We start from the raw sequence: 15,814 nt of genomic DNA on the forward strand, positions 1-15,814 counted from the left end.
ATTTCCATATCTCTTTATGTCAGAGGAGACCATTTCAGCACATCAAGTCTATGCTGGATTACAGAGCAATCTGTTTCCCCACTACTCTTCCCGCATTCCCATCTACTTCCACTTTCTCATCATCGACCTATTACAACAATTAACTATGGATCTTTCTGAATGTGGAGAGGAAACAGTTGTAGGGAAACCTAGGTGGCCACTGGGAGAATATGTAAACTCTGCAGACAGCAATGGAGGCAAGGATTGAGCTGAATCATGCAGATGTACAACAGTCTCTCAACCAGCTGTGGTACTGTGCTACCCAAATCATTCAGGTAGTATTTAACTAAACATGGTAGCATCTCTAATTTGAATCATGGGATGGGATTGGTCTGGATTATCTTCTATTGTATAGTATCAATAATAAATGCCTTGGGATATTGCATATGGAGGAAAGTTGGCAGCTCAGGACAGAAGGCTCATGGCAAGTTTTTAAAAAAAACCTCAACATTTGCATCTCCATTTTGCTGAATAAGAGAGCAATTCGTCAACTTGACTCTACTTAAAAAAAGACAAAGTGCTGGAGTTACTCAGATGGGCAGGCAGCATCTCTGGAGAACATGGATAGGTGACATTTCAGGTCAGGACTCTTCTTTCGACTGATAGTGTGGGGGGAGAAAGCTGGAAAATAGGAACAGGGCAAAGCCTGACAAATAATAGGTGGATGAGGGGGTTCTTGAGACCTTTCTGGTGAGGGACTGGCTGTCCATGGTAAAGATGAGGGAATAGGGGCTATCATCCATGGTAAAGAGTAGGGCATGGGAGCATTGAGGTTCATTTTGCATGACTGAAATGCATTCTGATTTTAAAAACTTGAATTGAGAAATGCAGAATTGTCTGTTCTGAGCATTCATATCAATCAATATAATATGCATGCTAGTTCAGATATAGTGCAATTAGATGGAACAACTTTGCCTCCATAGTGTTCTCTAGGAATCATATCAGCCTTCAGAATGACACCAAATTGTCCTTGAATAAAATTGCTCATTTACCAAAATGTTGCTTGTGATGTGTACATGTGGCCATTTTCTACCAAACTGAATTTCAAACTCATTAGATTGTTAATGTTTTTATAATACACTTTCCAATACACCATATTCAAACATAGGTCCCAGACATCATGGCACATTTTAAAATCCAGTTTCTTATTTGAAAAAATTGGATAATTTGTACTTAACGTCAACTTAATGTGTGTGGTTTAGTTCGGATAAATGCTCCATTCCAGATCTCAAAATTTGTAATTAAAGATTTTTATTTTTCTAGGATGATAATACATAAAAATTCATCATTATCAAATATTCCACATTAACCAAAGTGAAAATATACAAAGCTTTGATTATACATATCTCTTTTGAAGTTTTGACGGTCTGATGGTGACTTGACAGAAGCTCTGGCTACCCTCAACCACCTCATGCAAGTTGTCATTCCACATAAGAGCCTGATGAATGAACTTTGGCAGATCATTCAATTACTCAGTTATAAAGTACAAGTTAGTGCTGTGAAGTTGTGCAACGAAGGCTATGAATTCAAATTCCAAAGTGGAAAGCTATGAATCTGGATATCGTCATTTTCTGGGTTGCCACCAGTGAAAATTACATAAAAGTTCCCAACTCTCAAAATTACAAGTGCTCTACCGAAATCGTTCTACGAGAGGAATACAGCCCCGTGTTTGTTTGACTCTTAATACACCTTGAAATGAATAAACTAATCACTCAATTAATAGTATGAATTGGAAAGCTCTGTCCATAACCAGAGAACTAATTAGGATGGAATGCCCATAATGTGTAGCACCAGTCATGATATGCTGCTTTGTCAGGGTCTTCAACAGCTTTGATTTTGCTTTAATGTCTCAACTTTTTGTGAATTAATAACCCACTATTATTGTGATATTGAGAATTATTTCCTCATCATAATCTTCACTGAACTAAATAGCAGAAATATTTATCAATACTTCAGATTCACTCAAACACACTTTGCTATGGTTGGGATAGCATTCACCATCATTGGAGAGTATTTAGTGTTCCAAGTTCATAATGATATAACAAACATTATTGAAATAATCAAAGATCTGTCCACACAAACTTTGGGCTGGAATGCTTTGGTCTCACAATCAGGCCAGGTCTCATTGTTTAAATGAACTAATAAGGATGATCAGTTTGAGGATAGAGGTGCCAGACTAAGCTGCAGAAAAAGTTCATTTCAGGTATTTGTTACAAATGAATACGATTGTGTTTTATCTCAGGTGATTGATAAACACTGCATGTTATTTATTGAAAATACTCCATTCTGCAAATATGAAACCTTTAGCAACTTGAACCAGCAGTTTATTATTTCTGCATTTCATGCAACAAATAGGATCTTGCGGAATCACGATGATTTATTTATTTTTCACCAGGCATTTTAGTCATAATAATTACATTAAGCATTTTTGAAAATTGAGTCTGCTCTGCCATCCTTAATCAAAAGAAGCAAAATTCCATGGATTTCTTCATTTTTTTATTCATTAAATTTCTTTGTTCATTGGCCAATTTCTGTGTTTATATCCTCAATATAACCTGCCTTTCTGGGTGAGTGTGAAACCGGGGTTTCTGTTTGATGATATTTAAACACTGACCAATTACCTGTAACATATAGACAGTTCAGAATTAGATTTAGTCAATCCAATAATATATTTCTTTCAGAGCTCTGTATTTGATTAGTTAGTCATAAAACAAGTATTTTTAATTTGGCAACAACCTGAAACTGAATCCCAGGTTTTGCAATAACTTTCACAGATATAGAAAATTAAAATTACAATGAAACAAATAGGTATGCAAAGGGAAATATTTAAAACCTGGAAATATGCAAAATAATCTAAAAAGTTCCCATTACAGACAATCTACATTATCAATTTTTCAAGCTGTTAATTGACTGGTTGTGTATTTATGGATTTTTAAACTGTGGCATGGGATGCATAACTAAAGGACAATGACATTTTTAAAATGGCAAATGCAACAGATTTAAGCTTTACTCCTAATTCTGTGAGCCTTATGAAAGCGAATCCATAGTACATTGGTCAGCTGAATGGTTAAGATTGTAAAACATATCAATGAATCAACAGAATGGAATTTGTAGCTCATTGGGCCGTTTCCAGCAGGCTGGGGACATTGTTATCACAAGCACAGAAGACAGTGGTGAAACACAAGCTACAATGAAAACTATGCAAAACATGCGAATAAATGCCATGCCAGAAATCATGTCAGGCATAAAATGATTGTGGAAGGACTGATTTAACTGGAAATTCAGAGAAACCAATCCAAATCTGTTGAGTTCCTCACATTTACAGCTTGGTAGGGAATGGGAGGATTCTAACATAGGGTGAATACGGTTGTCTAAAGGTTCAATAGAAGGGACAAAATCATAATCAGCAACCAGGCACAATAAAGTTATAATTTGAGCATTTTTGTTAAGAGTGCATCATCATGTTCATTTTCCTCCTTTCTAAATATCTCAAATTACCCTGTCTTGGTAGAAACTTAGTGATTCTGGGTGTCGACAGTCGAATCACAACGTGCATGGCACGGCGCAGGGCAATAATAACTTACCCAGACAAGTAGAATTAAAGTTCTGTTTATGCTCAGAAATTTTATATAAGCTGCAATACTACAAATGGCTTCAATACTGTCAAATAACATGAGAGAATAATTAAATAACACTTCCCAATCCTGAGTGGAGTCCCATTGGTTAGTTTATGTGTGGGGTTAGGTGGACAGGATCAGTCTCAGTTTTGCCACCTCTCACAATTGAAGAGTATGTTACTCTATTGTTTGACATAGACTGACACATGAAGAATATCCACTTGGACACAGGGAGGTCACTGGTGCCCTTGGAATAATTTCCCAAACTCAGAAGGGCTTTCAGAAGAGAGTAGAAGGGAAAGATCTGTCAGCACCCATTCTGCTAAATGCCACACTTATTTACCTCCAAATAGACCAATATAAAATTTACTCTAATTCACAAAAACACTTATTCTGTAACGTGGATGAGGTTACATCAGAATTTTTTTTAAAGTCTGGTTCAGCAAAAACAATCTCATGTAAACTTCTCAAAGAAGATCATCTTGTAAATATGGGATCAGCAGCTCATTTAACAAACAAAACTCATGTTGTTAATAACCCCTGCAGTATGGTACAGAGTGAATCCAAGTGCTGCAGAAATGTAGTAACAATGGAAGAGAAATGCAAAAGAAATTAAAGAAATTGGAACAGATGTAAGTACGAGTTTACCGTTCGAGTATCTGCAGGCAGTATTACACCATCATCCCAAATCCGAGAGGTGGAATGAAAAGCAGAGGTTTCAACCTCAAGCCTAAAGAGTAAAATAATTACTTTAAAACGGAACAATTAGAAACATCTGCATTAAGCTGTACATGGTGCAGAGTATCTATTTTTATCTACTCCATTGAAAACTCATGTCCACATTCCCACATTCAATAAAAATACAATATACATTGTTTTTTTCAAAATTCAGTTTCACTTTCAATTGGTAGATGTTTAATTTACGGTGCATAGTAAACATGTTCAGTGGCCATTTACCTGGGATAGAGATTTTGGTTCAATTTCCACTAAGGCACGGTTAATAAGTGCATTTAATAATCTGGAATTCGATACAAGCGTCATGAAGACCACAAAACTCATAAAAATCCACCTGGTTCACAAATGTCCTTCAGGAGAGGGTATCTGCCATTTTGCCCAATTTAGCCTGTTTTCAGGTCCATAGCAACACAGTTTTCTCTTCAATTGTCCGATGAAATGACCTTGCAAACCACTCAGTCCTGAACAATTAGGAATGAGCAATAAATGCTGGCCTTGTCAGTGATGCCCAAAGCCCCAAAATGTGACTTTAGGGCCACTTACATGAAAGTGAAACATTGTTTGAATTTGATTGCCTAAAAGTAAAATTGCATACTTGTTCATATGTTAAGTAGAACATATGTTTCGAATGAAATTACAGATTATTTTCTCTCAACTCAAAACAGCACAGATACTCACATTTCTTTCAAGGTCTTAAGCTGTGCCTCATCTTGGATGTTTCCATCAATTTCCAGGAACTCTGAGCAGTGCTTTGGGCTAACTAGTCCAATCCTGGCATTAGGCCATAAAAAAAGGAAGTTTGGATCAAATGATCTACCACACTGAAACATAAAAAGATCTTCATTTAAATATTATCCATGAGCCATAGTGTACATGGTGTTGCCTTCAGATGACAGATGCTATCCTCAACTTGACCAGGCGGAAAAAAAAAACCTGGGACCATGGGCTAACATAATGGTAAAACCACAATAGAGTCAGAGTTATGCAGCAAGGAAATAGGCCCTTCAGCACAATTTGTCCATGCTGACCACGTTACCTACCCAAGCTAGTCTTATTTGTCCGCATTGGGGCCATGTATCTGTAAACCATTCCTATCCATGTGCCTGTTTGGTTCAATTGGATCTGCCCTTCCCACTTCTTCTGACAGTTCATTCCACGTGCCTTTTGTGAAAAAGATGCTCCTCCTGCTTTAAATCCATGCCCTCTGGTTTTAGTCTTCTCCACTTGAGGAAAAAGTCGAACCATTCGCCTAATCTGTAACCTCACGACTTTATAAACCGCCGTAATGTCACCCTCGACTTCCTGCACTCTTATGGACAAAAATCCACAGCCTATCCAGTCTCTCCTTATAACTCAAGCCCTCTGGTTACATCCTCTTTTCTGCACCTTTTCCAGCTTAATGATATCTTAAAGCTATGGTGACCAAAACTGCACACAATATTCCAAGTGCGGTCTCACCCTCTTTTACAGTTGTAATACAAGGTACCAACTTGTACTTGATGCTCTGACTCATGAAGGCAAGCAAACCACCGCCTTTCTCACCATCCTGTCGCCACTTTCAGGGATCCATGTACTTGTACCTCTAGGTCACTTTGTTCTACAACACTTTCCAGTACCCTGCTGTAGTTTAACTTGTCAAAATGCAATCTCTTACACTTGACAGTTAAATTCTATCTGCCCATGTTCCCAGTTGATCAAAATCGTATTGTGATCTTAGATAACCTTTTTCACCAGACACTATATACCCAATGTTAGTGTCATCTGCTAATTTACTAACTTTGCCAACAACATTCGCTTCCAAATTATTAATATACACCGATCAGCCAAAACATTATGACCACTGACAGGTGAAGTGAATAACATTGATTATCTTGGTACAATGGCATCTGTCGAGGGGTGGGATATATTAAGCAGCAAGTGGACAGTCAGTTCTTGAGGTTAATGTGTTGGATGCAGGAAAAATGGGACAAGGGCCAAATTGGTACGGCCAGACGACTGGGTCAGAGCATCTCTGAAACGGCAAGGCTTGTGGGGTGCTCCCAGTCAGCAGTGGTGAGTACCTAACGACAGTGGTCCAAAGAGGGACAAACCACAAATCGGCGACAGGGTGTTGGGTGCCCAAGGCTCAATGCGCGAGGGCAAAGAAGGCTATCCCGTCTGGTCCGAACTGACTGTGGGAAGACGACAAGCCGGTGGAGGGAGTGTGATGCTCTGGGCAATGTTCAGCTGGTAAACCCTGGGTCCGGCCATTCATGTGGACGTCAATTTGACACATGTCACCTACCCAAACCGTTGCAGACCAGGTACACCCCTTCACGGCAATGGTATTCCCTGATGGCAGTGGCCTCTTCCTGCAGGATAATGTGCCCTGCCACACTGCACACATTGTTCGGGAATGTTTTGAGGAAAATGATGAAGTGTTCAGGGTGTTGCCCTGGCCTCCAAATTCTCCAGATCTCAATCCGATTGAGCATCTGTGGGATGTGCTGGATCGACAAGTCCGATCCATGGCGGCTCCACCTCACAACTTACAGGACTTGAAGGATCTGCTGCTAATCTTTTGGAGCCAGATACCACAGGACACCTTCAGGGGTCTTGTAGAGTCCATGCCTCGGCGGATCGGCGCTGTTTTGGCGGCACACGGAGGACCAACAGCATATTAGGCAGGTGGTCATAATGTTTTGTCTGATTGGTGATGATGACCAACATCAGTGGACCCAGCATCAATTCTGAAGCAGAACACTGGTCACAAGCCTCCAATATGAAAAAAATGACAGATTCCTACTTCACTGCTACCATATGCTGAGCATATGGGCTATCCAGCCATGGAAGCATCAGAAAACAACCAAATGATTTGATCTTACACGTGTGTGCACGCACTCTCCCCAGATGTCACTGAGCACAGAGCAGCGTGACACAGGAACAGGCCCTCTGGCCAACAATGTTATGACAGACACATCAAGTTACATTAATCTCTTCTGCCTACATGCGATTCATATCCTTCCATTCCCTGCATATCCATGTGCCTATCCATAAGTCTCTTAAATTCCACTAACCAATTTACCTCCACAACACCACACCTCTGGCAGCGCGATCCAATTTCCCACCGCTCTATAAAATACATTTCCTTTTAACTTTGCCCCTTTTACCTGAATGCTATGCTCTCTAGTTTTTTACCTTTCCACAGTGGAAAAAAGATTCTGAATGTCTACCCCATCTATAACCATTCAGCTTCTATATATTACTAAAACTCTCGGTTTGTTTGTTTACATATGTTTATTTGTTTATGTGTTTATGTGTGTACCATGCCCTCCAGACAGCCAAAACGATACCCGACAGCGTGACAATTTTAGGCCCACACTACTCTCCACTCCCCCATGGTCTGTATAAACCCACTTTTGTTACTTTTTAAAAACAATTTACCTAATAAACTTTAAGAAATGCGACGCCCCCCCCCCCCCCCCCGGGAGGACCAGTGGGAGGACCGGTGCCCGTCCCGGCGTGCCCCGCACCTCACCTTCCTCCCATGATGCAGCACACGGCAGAGGATCCACAAGATGGCCATCCCGGCTGATCACAGCTGAGCAGTAGGAGAGGCTTCGGCTCCATGCCCGGCCCGCAGGAGTAATAGGGCTGAGGGCAGTGCCTTCTCCCTCTCCACTCTGGCCCACCCACGGCCCCGGAAGACACTCGCCGCCTGGCAACGGGCCCATGCCATCACCACCGCACGCCGCAGATTGCAGCCGAGCTGCAGGAGACGCTTCCTTATGCCTAATACTCTCTAATCCAAACAGCATTCAGGTAAAATTATTCTGCAACCTCTCCGAACCCTCATCCATTTCCTATAATGGAGCAACCAGAATTGCACACAATGCTCCAATTGCAGACTAACTAAAGTCCTAAAAAGCTGCAACATGACTTTCCGTCTCATACTCAATGCCCCAACTGATGAATGCCAACATACCATATGCCTTTTTCACCATTCTATCTACTTGTGCTGCCACTTTCAGGGAGCATTGGACTTAGACTCCAAGATCCCTCTGTAATTAATGGTACTAAGGGTTGTGCCATTATTTGCACACTTTCCCCTTGCATTCGACCTCCCAACACTTCACACTTGCTCAGATTAAACTCCATCTGCCATTTCTCCGCCCATTTATGTAGCTGATCTATGCCCTGCTGTATACTTTGACAGCTTTCCTCACTGTCTGCAGCTCAACCAATTTTGTTGTTATCCACAAATTTACTAACCAACCCATCTATGTTTATGTCCAAGTAATTTATATATCATAATTAACAGAGTCCCAGCATAGATCCCTGTGGAGCTTCACTGGTCCTAAATCTACAGCCAGAATAACACACTTCCACCACACCCTTCTGTTTTCTATGACTAAGCCAGTCCTCAATCCTAACGACAAATTCACCGTCAATATATTAATTTACAACAGGAAGAAACATCTTACCTGGAAAGAAAATTTGTACATTCATTTAACCATTATATTTTACAGGTGTCATGGAGTAAAACTTCTAGAATATACCATAGCAAAGCTTTCACCACCATAGCAGCCTCCGATTACAATGGTTATCTTGGGAACAGTGGCACATGCTACAGAAGCTATCATGGAGCCTTGCGCCTTCAGTTGGTTCGTAATAGCTCCAGCCTACAAAGGAAATTTATCATATTATACAAAATTAATGGGTTCGTAACGCAAGATGTAGTCATTGCAATGTTTATAATCCTTTCTTCCAGATCTTCAAGACACCAAGTACAAGTAAATTTTCTATATTGTGCAAAGGTCTGAATCCGTTATCTCTTTAAACATATTTAGTGTTTAGAGATACAGTGTGGAAACAGGCCCCTCAGCCCATGAAGTCCATGCCGACAAACGATTACCCATACATTAGTTCTATCCTACACACACGGGACAATTTACAGAAGGCAATTAATCTATAAATCTGCACTTCTCTAGAATGTGGGAGGAAGCTGGAGCACCCAGAGAAAACCCACGTGGTCACAGGGAGAGCATACAAACTCTGTACAGACAGCACCGAAGTCAGGATCAAACCCGGTCTCTGGGGCTGCAAGGTATCTATTCTGTCATTGCACCACTGTGCTGCCTAGATTGTTCCTCAAATCAAAGGATATGCCTGGAAAACAAGGATTTCCACCATTTGCAGGTTTTTGATTTTCAATTACCGAAAAACAAGGATCAACTCTCGGCTGATCATTTAATAACCTCAGACTTCTGTCAAGTTCATACAGACTACAAGCTCGGTGTTCTCATCCAAACAAGAATATTCAATCAGAAGCTGCTACGCATTGAGTGCCCAAAAAGACAACAAAATTATTCTGCTAGCATCACAAACTTTAGTTGCACAAGATGTTTGAAAGATGATTGACTCTTTATTTTGTGCCAAATTTCCAAATTCATTGCTGGACAGTTCCACATACAGATCTAATAGCAACCAAACTATGTAACCTAATTCTTGCCCCAAGTCTGCTTTTGCGTTGAGCTGGAGTTAAACAAACTGTAACATGTATTCTGCAGAGTTTGCCGAAGGAACGTCATAATTTGCCTTGTCCATTTGTTAATTACCAACATTTATTTCTCTTACATTATTTGGGATTTATACAGGCATTCAATCCAGTTATATCAAATATTTCTCTTGTACCTTGGATAGCAATCTTGTCACGGTATGATTTGGTCTTGTATTCTGAAGAAATATGATAGGAATGTTTCTCTGGTCACAAAGTTGTACAAAATGGCTGCCTTTTAGAGATGCATTCTGAGTGAGTTCTCCGTTGTTAGCCACAATTCCAACGAGATGGCTGAAAATAAAACATTGTATTTACAATCAGTTGCCACAATGGGCACAAGTATTCACATAACTAATAATGGTGAACATCTGGTTGCAAAATCAGAAAGGAAATCTTGGGAGATTTATACCACTGCTCACTGCTCTTTGGGTTAAGGAATGCCATTTCAACTCTGTTCTGAATGACCAACCCCCTATGTTGAGACTGTGAACCCAATGCGGAAACCAGCATCAGTCATCAGCTCGCTCAATAATAAGAACATGTGCAATATTAAGAAGTTAGTTTCCTTTAAATCATATGGTTGCTGAAGCAAATAAGTGTATTCACTTGTGTTTGATTTTGGGGAAACTCAACAGAAATATTTACTTTATAAAAAATATAGAAAATTTTAGGAAAATATTTCCACCAAAAAGAAAGTACAGTAAAAATACATAAAACCAAATTTTAGAAATCATCGTAGAACAGATGTTACTTGAATCTTTACTGTATATGACTGAGGATGAATTTCTATACTACGTGCATTAAGATGCTTAAGACGAAGCAGGAATTGACAGTCATATTCACAGAAGTTTTCATATTAGTTGTAATGGCAACTTTCCGACTTTTTCAGCGACCTCTTTTCTACTTGCCATTACTACACAGGTAAGTCGGAGTGATCTTACGCAGACCTAATAGAACAGATCTTCCAGTCGTTATTTCCAGTTTAATTGGTTGTTTATTGAAGTAGTTGTACAAACAAGGAGATGAACATACCAGGATTTCCTTATTCTGCATGCAAGTTGTAGCTGGCTGCTCTGACCCTGGTCTGGTGAGAACTGTATGCTTTCCCTCCCTGTGCCTGCCACTTCCTGTCCCCTATGCCCAACCTGTGCATCTAATGACCGCCCCCAAGTGTCCAAAATAATACTACAAAATATATCTAGACAAAATAATATAATATACCAACAGTAGCTAGCCTAAACATAAATAGCTCCTACACTAGTTACAACTTATATGCAAAAAAAATTATAATAGCATGTTAGTGTAAGGCAGTTTTGACATAGTGAATAAAAGCCGATTTGCTTTGCAGTCTTCCATGTCTTTTTCTGTTTGATAACTTTGGGTGGCCAAATCAAAGAATGATCTTCAACTCAATTTTGACATCCCTCACTGCATTTAGCATATATATTTTGATAAAGTCAAAGTAACAACAAATTTTTGTTCAACTTCCAAATATCACATTCTACTTCCATAGTGTGAAGACTCCCATTCACAAATCTCATTCAATCTTGCGATTTGTATCACACAAATTATATAATTTTGAATGTAGCATATTTAGAAGAAGCCAATTCAATCTTTTTTGTGCAGAACTCAAAGCAAGAAACTTGAATTGAAAGATCAAGATATCAGTTCATTTCTTGTCCTTTTAAAATATTATTTTCCATTTGCTTGTTTTGACCTAGTTGATGATTGCACAATCTAGAATGGTACGATTCATCATTGCTGTGCTAGATTAGTGGAGCAGTGTGCTCAAACAATTCATGTTTCAGAGGCAGGGGTGGAGCAAAATTAATCAGACATCTCTCTGGGCAGCTATTCAATGATTCAAACTGAGAATTGTGCATGCAGTGTTGCCAAGAGAAGATATAAAAAGAGGACAAAGCAACTGCAGATGCCAGAATCATGAGCAAGGAAATAAATACCAGGAGGAATTCAACGTATCAGGTAGCATCAGTGGAGGGAATGGACAGATGACATTTTGGTCAGAGTCCTGGCTAAACACACTTCAGCCCTTCATTGCCCCATATTCATGAATCTCATGAAACATTAACGGTTTTAATCTCTATCTAATCCTCCCTGACCCACTGAATATTTCCCAAATTTGCTTTTATTTCAGATTTGCAGCAGCTGCAGATTTTTTTTGCTTTGCAGTGAGACGAAACATACGTATTCCTGTGTAATCCTATTCAGTCATTTTGTGATTCTTTTCAATCTGTGCTTGTTTACAACCGAAGCCAAAATCAGTTTAAACTAATTAAATAAGGTTCATGGATTCTAGCCCATAACAGTTAGATCCCCTCCCATTACAATGGGATTTCCATGTTATGGAACAGATAATCCTCAACTATTACATAAACTTGTATTTATGGAGAAATCTAGGTAAAACAACAAGGACCACAGGGCAGAGCACCCGCAAACTGAGAAACCAAAGAAAAGGCATGTTAAGGTGAGAAAGGTGATTGGGATATCAAGCGTGTGTGACAAAAGCCTGAAAATTAGAAATGTTTAAAAAAAATGAATCCTGGGAAAGAAACAAGTTGCAGTAAGAATCTGCATTACAAGTCTTTCCTTTGGCACAGTAGTGTAATAGGAAACAGGAAACAGGAGCAAGTGTGACATGCTACATTTGAAATTTACATAGCAAAAAAGCAAAATGGAAAAAGAGTTGGTAGAAATTTGTAATTTGTTGCCAAAGAGGTTTCAAGTATCAGCTATCCGCTCAACTCCCTTCCTAACATTCAATTCCACTGAGGGCAGGGGGGTGAAAAAGGAAATGTCATCCTCAATGATAAGGTCAGACATTTTAACCCCAACTACATTTTTTTCCTGTACTCAATCCAAAAGTATGTGAGACTTGCTACAGATATCCCCACAAATACAAATAATATTCAAGTTGTGGACATATTTATTTCCAAATAAAGAAATTGGCCTTCGAACTGTTTTATCACTTACATTCCTCAAGCTTCCTTAATCTGAGGAGTTAGTAAAAATATAGCACAAGATCTTTGAGGAACAGAAGCAGTAAGGTCATCCAGCCTGTAGCGGCCAGCTTCTCGTCTATCTCAATTAGCTCCCAAGCTGCCACTTGCATAGACCGGGTCAGCGATAAGCGTAATAACTCGAACAACTAATAACAGAGATCCTCCCAGACGTTTAATAGTTAGTCTTCTTTATTTGAAGGTGCAATAAACATATTGGCATATCTCTTGTCATCGACTGATTATTAATTGCTAGGTAAAATTCCATATCTTACCACAGTCTATGCGATCGTTACGAATTGCCAGATATAACTTCGACACAGTTTGTATTAATCTTCTAGTTAATAAAACTTACAGGCGATTACATCATGGCTGATAAATCTTTTGGCGGAGCTTCTAGCTGACCCTCTGTCAGCACCTCCCAGCTCACCCACTATGCCCGGACGTACCCAACTGCCCGTACTCTAGCTCCGCCCAGCCCCTACGCAAGCATTGCATTAACTCTATAGTGTCCAAACTACAGCAGAATACAAGGTAGTGATATTAATAAGCAAAAATAACTAATAACTGCAAAATGGCTCCTACACAGCGCTTTGTGCCTATTCCATTAATCATTGTTCATTGCTGATTTACTTTCTCAGCACCATTTTCCTGCACCACCCATTGAAAGAGATCCAAGTGCTCTTGTACATAAGCCATTGAAGGTGAATATGCATATGGAAATGGCAATTATGAAGGCATAATTTATGGTTGGCTTTATTATCGGAGAGTTTAAATACACTAAAAGTAAAATTTACACCTCCACCATTCATCATTAATTGCTGATCTTCTTTGTTGGGGCCATTCTCCTGATCTATCCCTTCATCCTTTGATTCTCTAATAATCAGAAATCTAACAATTTAGGTTTGAAACAACACTGGCAGAGCTTCCACACCACTCCGGCATAAAGAATTTCAAAGATTCATTACGCACTGTGCGAAGAAATTTCTCCTCATCCTCTCTGCATCCAACCTGTCATGCCCTGTATCTTCAATCAGATCTGTCATTCTCCCAGAGAATACAGCCCAATTAAGCCTCAATTGTTTCTCATACAGTAAACGCGCCATCTTTGAAGCCAGTCCAATGAATCAAAGCTATATTCCCTCCAGGGCATGTACATCCTTTTCTCAGGACGGTGTCAAAGCTGTGCACAATGCTCCAAGTGTGATCTCAGCAAAGACAATACAACTGATGTAAAATCCCACATGCGCCCCTACAGGGTTAACCCAATGCCTTATCGACAATAGGTGCAGGAGTAGGCCATTCGGCCCTTCGAGCCAGCACCACCATTCAATGTGATCATGGCTGATCATTCTCAATCAGTACCCCGTTCCTGCCTTCTCCACATACCCCCTGACTCTGCTATCCTTAAGAGCTCTATCTAGCTCTCTCTTGAATGCATTCAGAGAATTGGCCTCCACTGCCTTCTGAGGCAGAGAATTCCACAGATTTACAACTCTGACTGAAAAAGTTTTTCCTCATCTCTGTTCTAAATGGCCTACCCCTTATTCTTGAACTGTGGCCCCTGGTTCTGGACTCCCCCAACATTGGGAACATGTTTCCTGCCTCTAACGTGTCCAACCCCTTAATAATCTTATATGTTTCAATAAGATCCCCTCTCATCCTTCCAAATTCCAATGTATATAAGCCTAGTCGCTCCAGTCTTTCAACATATGACAGTCCTGCCATTCCGGGAATTAATCGAGTAAACCTACGCTGCACGCCCTCAATAGCAAGAATATCCTTCCTCAAATTTGGAGACCAAAACTGCACACAGTACTCCAGGTGCGGTCTCACGAGGGCCCTGTACAACTGTGGAAGGACCTCTTTGCTCCTATACTCAACTCCTCTTGTTATGAAGGCCAACATTCCATTGGCTTTCTTCACTGCCTGCTGTACCTGCATGCTTCCTTTCAGTGACTGAAGCACTAGGACACCCAGATCTTGTTGTACATCCCCTTTTCCTAACTTGACACCATTCAGATAATAATCTGCCTTCCTATTCCTACCACCAAAGTGGATAACCTCACACTTATCCACATTAAACTGCATCTGCCATGCATCCGCCCACTCACACAGCCTGTCCAAGTCACCCTGCAACCTTATAGCAGCTTCCTCAGTTCACACTGCCCCCCATTTAAATACCCTGTTTAGGTGACCTCACCCTTTTCCATACTTTATTCCATCTACAGAAGCAAAACGAACTGCAAATGCTGGAATCGCGAGTAAATCACAAAGTGCTGGAGTAATTCAGCCGGTCAGGCAGCATTTTTGAAGGACACAGATATACAACACTTTGTATATTACTTTATATTCCATCTATCATATTCTCACCCACTCACTCAGCTTATCAATATCCTTGAAGACTCATTGAGTCACACAGCGCAGAAACCAGTCCCTCAGCCTAATCGCTGGCAGTCGCCTTAAAATCGCCTAAGTGGGACAAGCCCTTAAGTCACACAGAGGTCTTACATAATTCATAGGAGTACGATTTAGGTAGAGGGATCACTCAAAGGAATGCCCCAATTAAGCCAGAATGGGCTGGCAATGGTGCACAGTAATTTTATTTCCAGTACTACCCTATTCCAACAGAAAATCATTGTTAATAATGCTTTTGAACAAAAGAAAGGATATTTATTGCTGCTTCATTTTGCTTAATAATCTTTTCACATTTTTATCCAATACCTAGATAATGTAGTTTTGAAGAAGGGTCTCGACCCAAAACATCACCCATTCCTTCTCTCCCGAGATGCTGCCCGACCTGCTAAGTTACTCCAGCATTTTGTGTCTACCTTCGATTTAAACCTGCATCTGCAGTTCTTTTTCCT

At 40.1% G+C, this 15,814-nt stretch overlaps 1 protein-coding gene across 2 annotated transcripts in view; it reads right to left on the minus strand.

The window, feature by feature from the left end:
* Positions 1 to 1,327: 1,327 nt before the first annotated feature.
* The window catches only part of LOC144597787 (biotin-dependent 3-methylcrotonyl-coenzyme A carboxylase beta1 subunit), a 32,107-nt gene continuing 17,620 nt past the window's right edge, over positions 1,328 to 15,814 (minus strand). For both annotated transcript variants that reach the window (XM_078407376.1, XM_078407377.1), the window contains exons 9-13: positions 10,065 to 10,221; positions 8,930 to 9,052; positions 5,070 to 5,212; positions 4,305 to 4,386; positions 1,328 to 2,660 (exon numbers count right to left, since the gene is read on the minus strand). In XM_078407376.1, the coding sequence (XP_078263502.1) occupies positions 2,577 to 2,660; positions 4,305 to 4,386; positions 5,070 to 5,212; positions 8,930 to 9,052; positions 10,065 to 10,221 (589 nt within the window). In that variant the 3' untranslated portion in view covers positions 1,328 to 2,576. The remainder of the gene's footprint in view (positions 2,661 to 4,304; positions 4,387 to 5,069; positions 5,213 to 8,929; positions 9,053 to 10,064; positions 10,222 to 15,814) is intronic.

Source organism: Rhinoraja longicauda, chromosome 11 (genome assembly GCF_053455715.1).
Source record: "Rhinoraja longicauda isolate Sanriku21f chromosome 11, sRhiLon1.1, whole genome shotgun sequence".
NCBI lineage: Eukaryota > Metazoa > Chordata > Chondrichthyes > Rajiformes > Arhynchobatidae > Rhinoraja > Rhinoraja longicauda.